We start from the raw sequence: 18599 nt of genomic DNA, 5'->3' as shown, positions 1-18599 counted from the left end.
GTGGCTATACTTTTGAAACAGTGTGTATTTTAATGGAATGGCCTCATTCCATTTGTATTACTTTTTTTTTTATCTTAACTTTTTATTTATCTGTTTCCAGGTGTAAATGAAGAAATAAAATAACACATACATTTTCACAAAGTGGTCTTTGACCATTGTAACCCACTGTATATACACAGTTTGAATATTTTTGGATATCACCTACCTCTAGATGAGTGAAAGCCAAATTCACTGCGGGCCGCGGGGGTCTGGATCATGCTGTCTGAGGACAGTGAAGCTTCACCCTGTGAGGGCTGTGTCCTGTGTTGTGATAAGGAAGTGTGGCTTATCCCTGCTTTGCCCTCTCTAAATGGTACTGGTCCCGCAGGTCCTTTAGAAAGCTGGTATACCTGGGGCTGAACTGCAGAGACTCGAGCCACTGATGAAGCTTTCTGAGAACCAAGATGGACAGACTCTGAGTCTGAGGAAGGGTGTGGAGAGGAGGAGCTTCTTTTGGAGCCCTAAAAGAGGGAAACAAAGAGGCCTTTTTGTGAATATCAATTATACACTACATTGCAATTTTTTCATAAGATTATCATGAATAGGAAACAGTGTGTTTCAAGTGAACAGAAACACTTGTCGATTTCACGACTAGTAGCCTTGATATGCTGTTTTAGAAAGGTTTTTCTATGTAAACATCAGAATCAGAATCAGCTTTATTACCAAGTATGCTTACACATACAAGGAATTTGTCTTGGTGACAGAAGCTTCCAGTGTACAACAATACAAAAACAGCAGCAAGACATAGATAATCATAAAAAATAAAAAATAATAATACACATATGTACAGACAGACACATACATACATACACATACACATGGGTAGTGCAAATCTAATACAATCTGTTATGTACAGTGCAAATGTTTTTTTTTTTGTTTGTTTTTTTCCAGAGGAATGAAATGGCAGAAGAGGTTGGATGTGTTGGATAAATACAAAAAAGACTAAACTGTGTATTGCACATAGTTATTGCTCAATGGGGCAATTTAACCATTCATGAGATGGATAGCCTGAGGGAAAAAACTGTTCCTGTGCCTGACGGTTCTGGTGCTCAGAGCTCTGAAGCGTCGGCCAGAAGGCAACAGTTCATAAAGGTAGTGCGCAGAGTGAGTGGGGTCCAGAGTGATTTTTCCAGCCTTTTTCCTCACTCTGGAAGTGTATAGTTCTTGAACGGGGGGCAGGGGGCAACCAATAATCCTCTCAGCAGTCCAAACTGTCATTTGTAGTCTTCTGATGTCTGATTTCGTAGCTGAACCAAACCAGACAGTTACCGAAGTGCAGAGGACAGACTCAATGACTCCTGAGTAAAACTGTATCAGCAGCGACAGTATCATTATTGTCTTTAATTTATGATGGTATTTTTAAGGCTTTTGTTTTATCCACTGTGTATTAACAATATTTTGCTTATATTCTTTATTAGATTGCAGGTTGAATTTCCTCAGCTGGTGAAGGAAGTACAACCTCTGCTGGGCCTTTTGGTCAATGTAGGTCTCCCACTTCAGGTCCTGTGAGATGGTAGTGCCCAGGAACCTGAATGACTCCACTGCTGCCACAGTGCTGTTTAGAATGGTGAGGGGGGTCAGTGTTGGGGTGTTCCTCCTAAAGTCCACAATGATCTCTGCCGTTTTGGGCGTGTTCAGCTCAAGGTTGTTTTGACTGCACCAGACAGCCAGCTGTTCAACCTCCCTTCTGTATGCAGACTCATCATCATCTCGGATGAGGCTGATGACAGTGGTGTCATCTGCAAACTTCAGGAGCTTGACAGAGGGGTCCTTGGGGATGCAGTCATTGATGTAGAGGGAGAAGAGTAGTGGGGAGAGCACACATCCCTGGGGGGCACCAGTGCTGATTGTACAGGTGCTAGAAGTGTGTTTCCCGTCTCATAAGCTGCTGCCTGTCCGTCAGAAAGCTGGTAATCCACTGACAGATAGACATGGGAACAGAGAGTTGGTGTAATTTATTCTGGAGTATAGCTGGATGATGGTGTTGAAAGCCAAACTGAAGTCCACAAAAAGGATCCTTGCTTATGTCCCTGGTCTGTCCAGATGTTGCAGGATATGATGCAGTCCTATGTTGACTGCATTATCCACAGACCTGTTTGCTCGATAAGCAAATTGAAGGGGATCTAGAAAGGGTCCAGTGATGTTCTTCAGGTGGGCCAACACCAGTCTCTCAAATTATTTCATGACCACAGACATCAGGGCAACAGGTCTGTAGTCATTAAGTCCTGTGATTTTTGGTTTCTTTGGGAGAGGAATGATGATTGAGCTTTTGAAGCAGCATGGGACTTCACACTGCTCCAGTGATCTATTGAAGATCTGTGTGAAGATGGGGGCCAGCTGGTTAGCACAGGATTGAAGACACGCTGGTGAGACGCCATCTGGGCCTGAAGCCTTCCTCGTCTTTCGTTTCCGAAAGACACGGCTCACATCATCGTCACAGATCTTAAGTGCAGGTTGAGTAGCAGGAGTGGGGAGGAGGGGGGTTGCAGGAGGTGTTGGTGTTTGCGTGAAGTGAAGGTCAGAGTGGGTGTGGGGTGTGAGATTGGGCCTTTCAAATCTGCAGTAGAACACATTCAGGTCGTCAGCCAGTTGTTGGTTCCCTACAGGGTTGGAGGTAGGAGTCCTGTAATTTGTGAGTTGCCACTCCACACTGATGCAGGGTCGTTAGCTGAAAAATTGTTTTTCAGCTTCTCAGAGTATCTTCTTTTAGCCACTCTGATTTCCTTGTTCAGTGAGGTCCTGGCCTGATTGTACAAGACTTTATCCCCACCCCTGTAAGCATCCTCTTTGGCCTGACGAAGCTGCCTGAGCTCTGCTGTAAACCACAGTTTGTCATTGTTGAACTTTAAATAAGTCCTAGTAGGAATGCACATATCCTCACAGAAACTGATATATGATGTAACAGTATCTGTGAGCTCGTCCAGGTCTGTGGCTGCAGCCTCAAAAACACTCCAATCCGGGCAATCGTAGCAGGCTTGTAGTTCCCGCTCTGCTTCATTGGTCCATCTCTTTACAGTCCTTACTACTGGCTTGGTTGATTTTAATTTCTGCCTGTAGGTTGGAAGATGAACCAGACAGTGATCAGAGAGTCCCAAAGCTGCTCTAGGGACAGAGCGATATGCATCCTTTATTGTTGTGTAACAATGATCCAGTATGTTCCTGTCTCTGGTGGGGCATGTGATGTGCTTTTTGTATTTGGGCAGTTCACGTGAGATTTGCTTTGTTAAAATCCCCAAGACTAATAATAACTGAGTCCGGGTATTGTTGTTCTGTGTCTGTGATTTGATCAGCCAGCTGTTGCAGCGCTGTGTTCAAACACGCGTTTGGTGCGATATACACACTCATCAGAATAAATGAGGAAAACTCCCGCGGTGAGTAGAAAGGCTTACAGTTAATAAAGGGCGTTTCCAAATTAGGACACCACATCCTCTTTAACGCCGTTACATCTGTACACCAACTTTCATTGATATAAAAGCATGTTCCACCGCCTCTCGTTTTCCCCGTTAACTCCGCGATGCAATCCGCTCTGAACAGCTGGAAGCCCAGCAGATGTAACGGGCTGTCCGGAATGGCTTCACTCAGCCATGTTTTTGTGAAGCACAAGGCAGCAGAGGTTGAAAAGTCCTTGTTTGTGCAGGTGAGGAGATGTAGTTCGTCTGTTTTGTTAGGAAGAGAGCAGAGATTCGCTAAGTGAATACTCGGCAGCGCTGTTCGAAATCCATGCCAACGGAGTTTGACCAGCGCACCTGCTCATCTCCCTCGCCTGCATCTCTTGAACAGCAGAGCTGCGCCTCCAACTAAAATGTCTAGCAAAAACGTCGTTTCCACCTTCTGGGGGCACTCGTTTTCATCGGTCCTCAAGCTTGCGGTCATTTTAATCATTCCCTTTGGGGCAGCCATCTTGGGTCCCTCTTTCACCCCGTGCCCCAGGGCGGCTACCCACACTGGACTGCTTGTAGTTACACTACTGGTATGATGTTCATAACCCAAATGAGGAAAAACAATTCAAATTAATTTCAAACCACATTCAAATGTGGTCTGGATGTGTTTTTTTCTGTTCTGAACACATCTGAGTCAGATACTCAAAAAAAAAAAAAGGAAAGATTTATGCAGCCTGTCTAAACAAGGCCTGTCTACATGCAGGTGCCCCTGCATGTAGCGTTTGTGGAGCTCTGCTACCTTCCCCGGTTCACTGTGCATCCAGGCAGTCAGGGTCTCAATAGGAGAGCCATTGATTTTCCAATACACTTCCTGCTGCCTCAAGTGGGCCCTTGCATGGCTGGCCAGTGCCTTTCGATTTTCGAAATCAAAACCGCACAGTTCACAGGTGGCATCACAGCCTGTAGCACAGAGGTAAGAGTGGAGAACACAAGATATGACACGGAGATGACACATTACTCGCATAAAAACATCTGTTAGCATTCACAATAGGGCTGAAACGATTAGTCAACATTATCGACAATAAAAAGTTGTCGACAAAAATTTTCAATGTCGAATAGTCGTTTGATCTTATCGTAACATAAGATCATATGAAACTCTAATGATTGCACACAAGAGCAGCACTGCAGCTCGCGCCTGACTGAGGAAGAAAACACATCTCACAGTCCAGACGCACTCTAAACTTTCCAAACAGCTTCAGGTGAAGTAGATCGCAAAGTATGAGGGAATTATAATGCAAAAATACAAAATAAGTAAATACAGAAGCACTCTTGTTGTGGAATAAGCAGAGCCAGAGCTGATGCTCAGCTTAAGCAAAACTTGCGTGTCGAGCGTCTTTAAAGGAAACACCTCAGCGTTACATCTTTAATGCAGTTCTATTTAATGCGTTATAGCTTTATTAAAGTTAAAATAACAAGGAAACTGGCATTTCTCTGTGCGGTCAGCGCCTCTTCTATGAGTTGCGCGAAGTGTCCCGATCTAAGGGGGAGAGATTGAAACTGCACCCGGCCGAGGCACACTCTGTCGCGGGGACACTCATCCCTCGAGTGCGTGCGCTTAATGCAGCTAGATTATAACATGATGGCAACTTACTAAATCATAATATATGTCACTGTGCATTTCTTATCGTGAAGAAAATTGGCGATACGCAGCTTTATTAATAAGAGAGAGTTTGTTTTTTTGTGAGTTAAAGATGGATTGAAGTGAACAAAAAGGTGAGAGAGGGTAGTCTTCACCCCATTATACACTGCAACAAAATACATTTTATTTGTTTTGGCTTGTTTTCCAATATAAATATTTAAAACTCCTTTAAAACAACGTACATTTACTTTAGCAGCTATACTGCACATTTTTTTATTTATTTTTATCTGAGAATGTTGAATATAATATTAAAACTACAAATACTTTAAAATATCTAAAAATCCTTTAAAAAAAAGATGCATTCACCTGAGAAGCAGCATATAAGATGTTTAGACTTGCTTTTAGAGAATGTATCTTGAATATAAGTGTATTTTGTCTTTACTGCACTCGCAGAAGTATAACCAAGTGAAAAATACAGTTATATACAAAATACACTTATATTTAAGATACATTCTCTTAAAGCAAGTCTAAATATCTTATACGTTACGTCTCAAGTAAATGTATCTTGTTTTAAGGATTTTTAGACAATTTTAAATGGAAAAAGACAAATACACTTGATAATTGATAACAATAACAATTTTGTCCTCTTTATTGTTAGCAAGCACGCTTAATACAACCTTTTAAGTTGGGGCACAAGCTGAATAGTCGGTTTAGAGCTAATGATTAATCGTTGCAATAATCGCCCGAATAGTCGAATAATCCTTCTAATAATCGTTAGATTAGTTGATTATCAAAATAATAGTTAGTTGCAGCCCTAATTCACAATAATCTCTGGATGCAGTCTAGTTACACTGTGGCACAGAATGTAATTCAGGGAATATGATTCAGGAATACTCGGGTATTCCTTGCATACTGTGCACAGTATACTGTACGTAATAAATACTATTTTCTTACATAAATATTAGTTAGTATGCCAATTGCCTTGCGTGCATTTTTGGGCCATTATAATTTCAGATGCTATGAAACTAACAAAAAGTGACATTCTTAGCTCTGCATACTTGTAGTCGTGTTCTCCGAGGCTGTTTTCTCAGGTGATGGAGTAACCGTGCGGGGTGAGGATTCTGGCTTTTTCCACTGTACTGCCGCCCCTACGGCAGGTTCTGGTTTGATTTCTGATGCCCTTTTTGTGCCCTCCCTCTGCATCAGCACATACAGGGCTTCTATGGGCGGCACCTTTAAGGACCACTTCGCACCCAGCTGTCGTAAGTGACCACGTGCATGACAGGAGAGGGCTTTACGACTATCAAACATCTCGCCACAGTATTCACAGCACACAAACTGAGTGGGGTCTTGCTGCTCAGGCTTGGGGGCTGCAGAAAGCAATGACAGATGACGTTATAAACTGAACAAGGTCAACTAAGTGATTCACAAAACAACATAAAAACTTCAAGTGGCTAGTAATTGGACTGAAATATAAAGTTTAAAAAGAATCAATCGATTAAATTATTTTGGTACTGAATTCATTGCCAGAGTATATGAGCAGTGTGCCATGGGAAGCACAGTTGCAAAATTTTGCCCGGAGCGGGGAACGTTTCTAAAAGTAGCAGTGTCTGCATTCTCTCCCGTGCCAAGACTGCTCTGATATTGCTCTATCACAAGCTTAACACATTAACAGCCAATAAAGCAATTGCATGTGAGAAAGAATTCACCACTTGTTAAAGGAATGGTATCAGCGAATAGCACTGCAATTATGTTACACACCTGTCACTGGTGGTTTAACTGTGGTGGGATCAGACACATTTTGGGGTGGTAAAGGCATGGTCAGTGAGCTTCGTGGCTTGGGAAACTCTGAGATAGAGGTATCAACCTCCATAGGCTCATCCGTTGGTGTTAGGACCACAGTGCTTGAGCCTTTCCTGGCCTTCGGGACTTTGTGAGGAACAAGAGGAGAAGAGGAAGACTGAGTAATGGGTTTAGGGGATGAGGGCAGAGGCGGTGCAGTAGATGACAAAGAAGGGGATGCAAGTGGGGGCAGCGAGGGTGACCCAAGGGGTTTGAGAGAACCAGCAGAAGCACCACGGCGGGCCATCACCTCTTGCAGAGTGGCCATGGGAGACCCGCGGACAGTCCACTCGGTGATGCCCAGCTGTCGCAGGTGGTAGCGGGCGTGGCTGGCCAAGCTCTGACTCTTCTTAAACGTCTCGTGACAGAACTCACATTTGAAATCTTTTGATGATTCGCCTTGGGTGTAAAAAAGAACGTCTCATTTGATCAGAGCCATATGAGTTAGGACACTTTTTTTCTTTTGCTACATAACTGTATCTGATGGTATCATGGGTAGTTAAAGATAGAAATTAAGAATTTTGTTTGTTCATCATTGGATGCAGACTTACGTAACAGGACACTCACAGCAGAATATTTCTTAATCTTGCAAAGTTTTAAACCTATAGGGGTAAGTGATAAACCAGTTGAAAAAGTAAACTGATAGAAACTTGTCAACTGGAATAAATGTTTGGTTGTGCAAAATCCCACTCTATTGTACAGAGCGTTATTATATCTAGCTGTCAACGAGTGCGTTTACATGCATGATCTTGCACCGAATATGCTTAATAAGACAACAATGTATGTGGTCATGTTATTAAATGCCCTTCCTTTATCAGGGTAAGTTCATCAACGGTTTAAGCTAAAACTATTCGGCACATATAAATTTTGCATTGTATGTAAATACCAATACTGCCGTTCTTGACGGCTTATCCAATGTGCACAAGTGTGCATGCCTGTTTACGTTTTGACTTCAAAGGTAGAGAACGATCCCAATGCTTTTACTAATTTACAAACTCATGTTAAATCGGTTTTCTTTTGTTGTTGTATATTTTGAACACAATGTTTTTGGTAGTTATCAGTGTATTGATGTGCATGTAAACACACTCTCCTGTATGCCATGGAAAGCTACAATCAAAATGTGAAACTAGGCAAAGGAATGTGTGATGGAGAGGTTTGCTTCAGAATCAAAGCAAACAACAAAAAGTAGGGCTGGGAAATTTAGTGTTAATTTCTACGATTAATATTTTGTAACGTGTTAAAAAATATGAATGCAGTATCCGTTTTTTTTTACTTCCTAAAACTTCACGTGATAGGAGAAAGGTGCCCCACGTTGTTCCTGTCAGGCTACTCAGCCTTAAAGGCTGTGATTATGGTGGGGGGCAGGGTTAGGGCATCTGCTGCCTGCAAGGAACAAACCCAGGCACTTTGTACAATGGGTGAAAATTCTCTCCCCACTTTCTGTGGCTAACACTGGCATAAATAGAATTTTTAATCATTCAATATGTTTTATATCTGTATGTATAGTGTATATTAATGCATTGGCAATGTACACTTAAGTTTCTCTTGCCAATAAAGTTTGATATAAATTGAATCTGCCCATTTGATCCTATTATTAAAAAAAAAAGTCCACAGGAAAACACCAGAAGATTTTGCCCTAATTGTAATCACAACATGTCACTGATTTTATGGCATGTATACATATACTTGTATCAAAGATTAATACCTGTAAAAATGTGTTTAACTTTATCTGCAAAAAAAAAAAAAAAAAAAAAAAAAAAAAAAAGTACATTTTAACATGTAGATATTTAAATAATTAAAATAAATTATGACTTACCAATTTCTTTGAGACAAAATATAAAGTAAATATATTTATGATGATTATGTACCATAATTTAATTGCGATTAATCATAGAAAAATGTGATTAATTAGTTTTAAAAAAATTATCGATTCACAGCCCACTTAAAAGTTTAACTAAAAAGAAAGAATTGTTATTTTTTGATTGGATTAAAATATTAATGATTTATTTTGTATAACAAATGTTCATTACAATTCACAAGACTTTTTAAATACAATCTTCAATTGTGTGTTTGATTACTTTGGATGTTGTTTTAAGCCAAAAGGACTTTTCGGAATTATTTTCAATCACTTTCTATAAAAATGTTTAAATTATGATGTGTGCCATAATGATTAATTTTAAGACAAAAAGCATTTCTTCTTTAATATTTGGCACATTCATTGTTATAAATATATAACTGTAAATGTTTGCTTTTAAACGCCCACCAACAGTCCAAAAAAAATATAAAAAATAAAAAAAAATAATAAAAATAAAAATGGAAAAACAAACTCACCTTGAGAGGGTGATATCATTTCTTTATTTCCGCTGAGGGGCAAGCTCCCTGAAACACCTTGTGTGAAATTTTCTGCTTTTTGGTTGGGGTAGGCGATTTCAATTCTGATTTTCCGCCAAGGGTCACGCTCTCTGAAACATCTAGTGAACTTTTCTTCTTTTTGGTTGAAGATATTAATTTCAATGCTGCTTTTCCACCAAGGGTCATGCTCTCTGATACATCTAGTGAACTTTTCTTCTTTTTCTTTGGGGGTGGTGTTCGATGCATGGAAGTCAGTCCTTTGGATGAGACAGGGAAAAGAGAGGGATGTTTGCTGGTGGGTAAAGAGGTAGAAGGAGTGGAGGAGGGTGAAGTATAATCTTCAAAGACAGTAAAACCCTCCAGCTGCACGGCACTGGCCTGTTTCTGGAAATCCTCACTTTGAATAAATTTATGGAGCACCTCTATGGGAGCACCTTTAGAGTCCAAGTTCACATTAAACTGGCGCAGGTGGGACCGGGCATGACTGGCGAGACCTTTACGCATCTCGTACCAAGCTCCACACAATTCACACACATGGACATCATCCCTCACTATAGAATTCATCATAGTTGCTGTTGAAAAAGCAAAGCACATTGCAAACTTGATTCAAACGTTACACACAAGTTTGCTTCATTTTGCAGTTTAACTAGCCTGCTTTACAGAGCCCAGGTTTTTTGTTTTCTAACATCTTGTACTTCCGTCTACTTATAAAAATAATCTTCCAGTAGGTTAATAGTACTTCCAGTAGTTATATTGTGTTCACATGGTTCAATAAACATTTTTCTCTCAAAAGGTCATTGAAAATGTTATTCCTCATGATATGACCCCTTTAAATGCTTTACTGTTACTTACTTAAATTGAGTGGAGCGTCTGTTTCCTGAGGGGCCCAGAGAGGCTTGACTGAGGCTAGTGAGAAGGAGGTAGATGGACTGGCATCACTGAGCTCAGACTCAACAGCCTTGAAGAGAGCAGAGGATAAAGATGACGTGGAAACTGCAGTCCCCTCTGAAGAGACTTTACGAGGTTTCGCTACAACCAGAGGCGAAGAACGTGGACCAGACTTGACTGATCCTTTCACAGCAGTTGAGGACGATGAGGAAATGGCATATTTTTTCTTAACAAGGTTGGATATTTTAATCTTTAGTTTGGGTCCAGCATCCTTTTTGATGATGGGTGACTGAGCTTTGGATTTTTTAACAGGGCTGTGCTGAGTTTTGAGTTTAGGTAGAGTTCCACCTCTTTCTTTGATTAGCTGGTACAAGAGGTCTATTGGTGCTCCACTGCTGTCGGACACAGCCACGCCTAGCTGCCTGAGATGAAATCGGGCGTGACTGGAGAGACCTCGCCTTGTCTCAAAGTTGGTCCCACACCCCTCACAAACATGGACACCTACTGTAAGAAAGTAAATTATAATGCACAATATGATGACACCTGTTTGGATTGTGAACTAATATTTTATGTCAAATGCATCCAGATTTTTTAATTTGAAAGTTGTAATTCTCTCAAGCATCTATAGTTTAATTACCACAACATTAACAACCATCTTGTTCAAGTAAAACAGCAACTGTGACCCCATTTATACCTGGTATTAAGATGCATCTCTGGTGAACCAATAACATCGCTGTTTACACCTGGTCACTTAAATGCATCTCCTGTGACCACTTGTGTTCAGATTTCGAGGGGAGGGTCTCTGATTTAATGACGTCATACATCAATCACTATGTCAGTGTGTTACCGCATTATAATAAATCTAAAAAAAAAAAAAAAAATCAGAAAAGACAAAGAAAGCGTGAATAAAACCGGCGCGTTTTTACTCCCTGATGCAGTTGAAATGAAATCTAAGCACAAACGCAACATTCTGAGCAGAATTAACCATTACTTTAGTGGATTACCTGTATAAAAGGAGCTTCGGATGTTCATGCTTCTCATCTGTGTTGATATCAGACACAGTAACCTAGTTTCCATCCACTTTTTGCGCTGTTTTGTTATCGACAAAGTGAAAATGCAAAAAAAATATTTTTTGCAAAATTTGCCATCTTCTGCCGGTTGTCACCGGTTCCGACCCCAAAGTGAATCATCATGGCCCTGTTCAAACTGGCAACCTGCACCAAGTAGTGGGGAAACTTTCGGTCTTAGTATAAGGACCATCCATCGATATGCTGTGTGCACAATTATTAAAGAAAAATTGATGCGGTGTAATATCAGGGTTTACATATGATACATTCCTGATATTCAATAGGCTATTTTGAACAATCCTCTAATCTAAAGCGTCGCCATCACAACTGCATTATGTCCCGCATATTTGTCCAGCAACTTTTAACGACCAACTGAACTTGATTGTCATCTAAAATAAATTTTTGCGTCATAATGCAATTTACATTTTGTGAAGAAGCTCAGCAAATGCCATCCATTTTAAAGAGGGTTAGATTTAAAATATTTTTAAAAGTTTTCTAATGTTCAAAAGCTCGTTTTCTGAACGTGAACTCAGCATTGGACAAAGTTCTGATAGATTACAGTCTTGAAAAAAGTGCAGAACATTCTGAGAATGTCATTCAGCCAACTTCTTTTGTCTACAGAACAGGGTAAGGCTAATTTAAGTTTGTGTAAAGAAAAGGCAATTACATATGCCCAACAATCTAATTTTTTCGTTTGGTAATTTATTTTTTTAATTTAATGTTTTTTTCGTTTGGTAATTTTTTAAATTTAATACAGGGAATTTTGCCGGCATTTTTTCAAAAGTAAACTAAACAATAATTTTATAGAATTAGGCCATGCTAGTGTTCCAAAAAAGCACACTGAAGCTTTTCTCCAAGTATTCGTTTTTTTTTATTTTTTTTTTTTTATTTAAAACATCTTTGTGCACAGAAATTATATGTTTTTTGTATTGTGGGCTAATTCCATGACTGCTATCTATTATTTTGAATGGTGTGGAAAAGCAACTTTAATAAATAAACGGATGGCTACTGCGATTACATTAATAAATTAAATTAATATTAATATGTGGCCATTCATTTGTTCTCCGTGCACTTGTCGATGATAGGTGCATGATACAAGATATTTGTGCTGGCACTCCTGGAAGTGTCATGACGCAGATGTGTTTGCAGCATCGGACCTGTACAGGTATGCCGTTAAGACCAATCCACAACAGTGCGAGTAATGCTTCACGTATAATAAATTGGCTTTCAAGGATGTATACCTTGTCGTCATGATAAACACAGGCTAACGATTGGGGTAAATTCTGTCAAGTGACAATATTTTTGTGTTAATGGCAATTTTCTCGACAAAGTGTTTCCAAACCAGTTTTTCCACAATATTTAAAGTATCGACATAGAGTTTGTGCTCGAGTTAAACGGAAAAATATTATGTCAACACTTGTGAAATTTTAGCGATAATTTGCGTTTCCATCAGCTATCAGTAAACTGATGCGCTACACCTTTTGTCACAAAAAAACCCTTGGATGGAAACATAGTTAATGACGAAGATCTGTGAAGTTCCCGTGCTTGTGTATGTATCTGCTTTATATAAAATGTTCCATCAGGACAGTTATTTATTTCCTTTTAAAGCCGCTCATATCCAGCAAAGTTTCAACTCTTGTTTTAGCGCAGCAGTTGATTGACAGGTGAGGGGTGGTGCTTTGCTGCTGTCCGGGATGCATTCAGGATGGATAAGTGTTTACACCTCAAATGCAATGTGGTCATATGCGTTTATGACTACCTTTGTATGCCGCTTTTCCGATCACAAAACGTTTTAGAACCCGTTTAGGCCTGTATTTAGCGCTGACCACATGTGATCGAATCAATCGAAATTCATCTTAACACTAGGTGTAAATAGGGTCTGAATGTCAGGGATCTTTAAAGAGCTTACAAGCAAACGATTACTTATAGTTAACACTAAATTAAAATGTACACTTTTCACTTCCTTACTCTTTTTCTGATCCTTTTTCATTGTCTAATCTTTTACCAAAATGTAATAACTTGCACGGTCTCTGAAACATCCATGCTTCTCGGCTGACGTCACAAATCCCTATTACTTTTCAAACCCCATCTCTCTAACCATCTGCCCTCATTCTGGTGTGTTAAACCTACTTTTCATGATCCAATTAATCAGATGGATAAAATCAAAATCCCAGGACATTTTATCCAGTATCACTTGTATATACACTCAGCGAGCACTTTATTAGGAACACTATGGTCCTAATAAAGTGCCCGAAGTGGTCTTCAGCTATTCAAGCCCATCCGCCTCAAGGTTTGACAATGTGGTGCATTCTGAGATGCTATTCTGCTCACTACAATTGTACAGAGGGTTTAGAGTTACCGTAGCCTTTCTGTCAGCTCGAACCAGTCTGGCCATTCTCCATTGCCCTCTTTCATCAACAAGGCACTTCCGTCCACAGAACTGCTGCTCACTGGATGTTTTTTGTTTTCGGCACCATTCTGAGTAAATTCTTGAGACTGTTGTGCATGAAAATCCCAGGAGATCAGCAGTTACAGAAATAATCAAATCAGCCCGTCTGTTACCAACAATCATACCACGGTCGAAATCACTGAGATCAAATTGTTTCCCCATTCTGATGGTCGATGTGAACATTAACTGAAGCTCCTGACCTGTATCTGCAGGATTTTATGCATTGCACTGCGCCACACAATTGGCTGATTAGATAATCGCATGAATAAGTAGAAAATCACATAAGTAGATAATCGCACAAATAAGTAGATAATCACATGAATAAGTAGATAATCGCATGAATAAGTAGGTGTACAGGTGTTCCTAATAAAGTGCTCGGTGAGTGTATATCAAATTACATAAGTAAAACTGGTTGCATTTCACATTGACTCTAAAGAAAACAATGTCCAGTCCTTAATATAAATTGAGCCTGTGTATCAGAGTTAAGAAGAGTTTATCATCTAATTTCTGGTGTCTTTTAAGTACTTACAACCCGAGTCATCCATATCTTTATTTAAGTCTGGCTTCAGACACTCTATGGGAAAAGTGGCAGAACTTTTCTTAGCTGTACAGGTGCATCTCAATAAATTAGAATGTCGTGGAAAAGTTCATTTATTTCAGTAATTCAACTCAAATTGTGAAACTCGTGTATTAAATAAATTCAATGCACACAGACTGAAGTAGTTTAAGTCTTTGGTTCTTTTAATTGTGATGATTTTGGCTCACATTTAACAAAAACCCACCAATTCACTATCTCAACAAATTAGAATATGGTGACATGCCAATCAGCTAATCAACTCAAAACACCTGCAAAGGTTTCCTGAGCCTTCAAAATGGTCTCTCAGTTTGGTTCACTAGGCTACACAATCATGGGGAAGACTGCTGATCTGACAGTTGTCCAGAAGACAATCATTGACACCCTTCACAAGGAGGGTAAGCCACAAACATTCATTGCCAAAGAAGCTGGCTGTTCACAGAGTGCTGTATCCAAGCATGTTAACAAAAAGTTGAGTGGAAGGAAAAAGTGTGGAAGAAAAAGATGCACAACCAACCGAGAGAACCGCAGCCTTATGAGGATTGTCAAGCAAAATCGATTCAAGAATTTGGGTGAACTTCACAAGGAATGGACTGACACACAGACGTGTCAAGGAATTTGGCTACAGTTGTCGTATTCCTCTTGTTAAGCCACTCCTGAACCACAGACAACGTCAGAGGCGTCTTACCTGGGCTAAGGAGAAGAAGAACTGAAAAGAGGACTGGGCAACAGTCCAGATGAGAGCAAGTTTTGTATTTCATTTGGAAACCAAGGTCCTAGAGTCTGGAGGAAGGGTGGAGAAGCTCATAGCCCAAGTTGCTTGAAGTCCAGTGTTAAGTTTCCACAGCCTGTGATGATTTGGGGTGCAATGTCATCTGCTGGTGTTGGTCCATTGTGTTTTTTGAAAACCAAAGTCACTGCACCCGTTTACCAAGAAATTTTGGAGCACTTCATGCTTCTGCTGACCAGCTTTTTAAAGATGCTGATTTCATTTTCCAGCAGGATTTGGCACCTGCCCACACTGCCAAAAGCACCAAAAGTTGGTTAAATGACCATGGTGTTGGTGTGCTTGACTGGCCAGCAAACTCACCAGACCTGAACCCCATAGAGAATCTATGGGGTATTGTCAAGAGGAAAATGAGAAACAAGAGACCAAAAAATGCAGATGAGCTGAAGGCCACTGTCAAAGAAACCTGGGCTTCCATACCACCTCAGCAGTGCCACAAACTGATCACCTCCATGCCACGCCGAATTGAGGCAGTAATTAAAGCAAAAGGAGCCCCTACCAAGTATTGAGTACATATACAGTAAATGAACATACTTTCCAGAAGGCCAACAATTCACTAAAAATGTTTTTTTTTTATTGGTCTTATGATGTATTCTAATTTTGAGATAGTGAATTGGTGGGTTTTTGTTAAATGTGAGCCAAAATCATCATAATTAAAAGAACCAAAGACTTAAACTACTTCAGTCTGTGTGCACTGAATTTATTTAATACATGAGTTTCACAATTTGAGTTGAATTACTGAAATAAATGAACTTTTCCACGACATTCTAATTTATTGAGATGCACCTGTATTTGGTGCTGTCTTTTCCATGGCTGGAATCTCATCCTGGCACTTGAAGAAAAACACAGATGACACATTTAGACCACTCTCTTCCAAGATTGCAATTTATCTATGGATAGACAAGAAAAAAATTATACAGCACAAAGATATTAATAATTTTCATGGACAGCTGCAAAATATAAAATGTAAATAATAAAACTAAAAAAAAACTTACAAAACTCATAATGGTTTTAGCCAAACACATATTAACTACAGTTACTACGACAAAACTGGTATTATATTAGTGATAATAATAATTTGGTATTACACACCACTTTCACAGAAAAAAACAAATAAATAAACAAATCAAAATTACAGACATTCAGAAAGGCTATGTTTGATAGATATCTCCTATTGATTTTTTATGCTTATATAGTAGTAGCAATGACTGTAGTAACTATGCAGTTTGGCGGAAGTTATGGTTACCATGGTGAATATATGCAAGGGGAATGTTTACGGAGTGCCAAATCATTCGTTCACTTCGCTCGTTTTAAATTTCCGCCTCTGATTAAGGATAGTGGGCAAATCTGAATAAGACCGTTTATTTAAACCACGACTGGACTCACTGGTGTTTGTTGGTAATGATATATATATTTTTTATCCCCTGCATCAATTTCGTGAAAACGCGGACGCGCACATGCAGCTAGCATGAGCTAATTATTTATCATGCAAGATAATTGATCAAACACATTTGCCCGGTGTGCAACATGTAGTCAGCCATATTAAAACAAAAGGTGAAAAGAGATTAATGTAAAAAAAAAAAAAAAAAAGAAAGAAAAAGAAAAAAAAAACTTACCGTGGTGAAATGTCGCTGTCACCAGGGGTTACAGGAGGAAAGGCAGGCACATTAATCAAAAGAGCACAGTTGAACTGTGGCACTAGGCAGCACTAATCGATACAGACAACACGACACGAGGACGAAGGTAGTAGAGTACGACGATGTTGCATTCCGTATGATTTAAAAGGCCATAGCGAATGAAATGGTTTGATTTAAGAAGATTAGCTTAATCTGAATTTTTAAGATTAAATGCTAGCTAAAGAATTGAAAATTGTTTACGAAGGTACAGGTAGGCTATAGGTAAGCCACTCACTTCCAGTGAGATACATGGATTCCCCAAACCATATGGCCGCCTGAGTTCCGGAAGTATTTTCCCAATATTTTTTTTTTCCCATAGGCTTTGCATAAAAAAGTTCTAAGCCATGAACTAAACCAACCAGCTCCGAGGTGAATCACAACATTACAAATTTTGATTTAAATCAAAAAGTATTTTAAAAGTCAGACCAAAAGCAAAAGGTTTACTTACCGTCTTTCACAGGGGCACTATCTACAATCCCATGAAGCACTGCGAATGACATAATCGAATAAAAAATGATGGAAATGTATTTTAACCATTTATTTTAGATTGTTGATCATAAGTATAGAAATAATATATTTCACTTTTATTGCCAAATATTCTAAAATATACAAATATATAAGTAGTTTGAGCATAATGGGAGACCGAATTGTGTCATTCACAGCGCAACATGGAAGTGGGTGGTCTTCGCTGAACTCGTTGGGTGGGCTTTGTTGGCTACGGTTCTCTGTTTGGTGGATCTTTCTCTTCTGGATCATAGATTGCATACTAGTTCACCAGGAATTCTACTATTAAACACGATATTTCAACAATGAAGTTTTAATAAGCTGACAGATGGCTTCAAGAGAGGCACATACCATCTTTAAACAACCTCAGATCTCATGGTAGGTCTGTGTTTAAAGGTTTGTAAGTTATCGTAAAAAATCAATTAGTCTATGGAGAAAATGAATAGGATATTTACTTCCGGAAACCTGACTGTTGCGCTCTATTAGAAACGGATTTTGTGAGTCACCACACAGGACTCAATAATTGGTGGCAAAAGTGTATAGACTTGTTATAGACACTATTTGGGCAATATGTAAATTCACTTAAAAATGCAGTCGATAGAGTTTAAAGGGATAGTTCAACCAAAAATGGAAATTCTCTCATCATTTATTCACCCTTAAGGTCTTTACTCTAAAGGAGAAACACAAAAGGAGATGCTATGCAAAATGTTTGCCTCAGTCACACACCATTCACTTTCTTTACATCTTTTTCCAATTTTTAAGTGAACTATAATATAGAGCCATATTTTTGCCAAAAGTAAACAAACAAATAAACTTAGCAAATAAAAGAAACATCCTCTAACTTTCAACTGTTTTATTTTCAGCAAACTTAACATGTGTAAATATCTGTATGAACATAAATTGAACAAGTTTCACAGACATGTGACTAACAGAAATGGAATAATGTGTCCCTGAACGGGGGGGGGGTCAAAATCAAAAGTAACAGTCAGTATCTGGTGTGGCCACCAGCTGCATTAAGTACTGCAGTGCATCTCCTCCTCATGGACTACTACCAGATTTGCCAGTTCTTGCTGTGAGATGTTACCCCACTCTTCCACCAAGGCACTTGCAAGTTCCCGGACATTTCTAGGGGGAATGGCCCTAGCCCTCACCCTCCGATCCAACAGGTCCTAGATGTGCTCAATGGGATTGAGATCCGGGCTCTTCGCTGGCGATGGCAGAACACTGACATTCCTGTCTTGCAGGACATCATGCACAGAACGAGCAGTAAGGCTGGTGGCATTGTCATGCTGGAGGGTCATGTCAGGATGATCCTGCAGGAAGGGTACCACATGAGGGAGGAGGATGTCTTCCCTGTAACGCACAGCGTTGAGATTGCCTGCAATGACAAGCTCAGTCCGAT

At 39.6% G+C, this 18599-nt stretch overlaps 1 protein-coding gene across 8 annotated transcripts; it reads right to left on the bottom strand.

Annotated features, from left to right (window-relative positions):
* Window positions 1–237: 237 nt before the first annotated feature.
* On the bottom strand, window positions 238–14411 carry LOC127449088 (protein Wiz-like). Of its 8 annotated transcripts, none has more exons than XM_051712245.1 (8): window positions 14186–14411; window positions 13567–13884; window positions 10105–10644; window positions 9232–9824; window positions 7452–7502; window positions 6820–7299; window positions 6117–6428; window positions 238–500 (listed from the first exon to the last, which is right to left on the bottom strand). In XM_051712245.1, the coding sequence occupies exons 4-8, from the start codon at window positions 9248–9250 to the stop codon at window positions 373–375; spliced, it is 990 nt and encodes a 329-aa protein (XP_051568205.1). In that variant the 5' UTR covers window positions 9251–9824; window positions 10105–10644; window positions 13567–13884; window positions 14186–14411; the 3' UTR covers window positions 238–372. The 8 variants fall into 8 exon arrangements, with proteins under 8 accessions (XP_051568205.1, XP_051568206.1, XP_051568204.1 ...); XM_051712246.1 differs by having other exon boundaries at window positions 10105–10641; XM_051712244.1 differs by lacking the exon at window positions 13567–13884 and having other exon boundaries at window positions 14186–14407.
* Window positions 14412–18599: the final 4188 nt, after the last annotated feature.

The sequence above is a fragment of the Myxocyprinus asiaticus genome, chromosome 12 (assembly GCF_019703515.2).
Source record: "Myxocyprinus asiaticus isolate MX2 ecotype Aquarium Trade chromosome 12, UBuf_Myxa_2, whole genome shotgun sequence".
Lineage (NCBI taxonomy): Eukaryota > Metazoa > Chordata > Actinopteri > Cypriniformes > Catostomidae > Myxocyprinus > Myxocyprinus asiaticus.
This window is presented reverse-complemented; position numbering and strand designations above follow the sequence as displayed.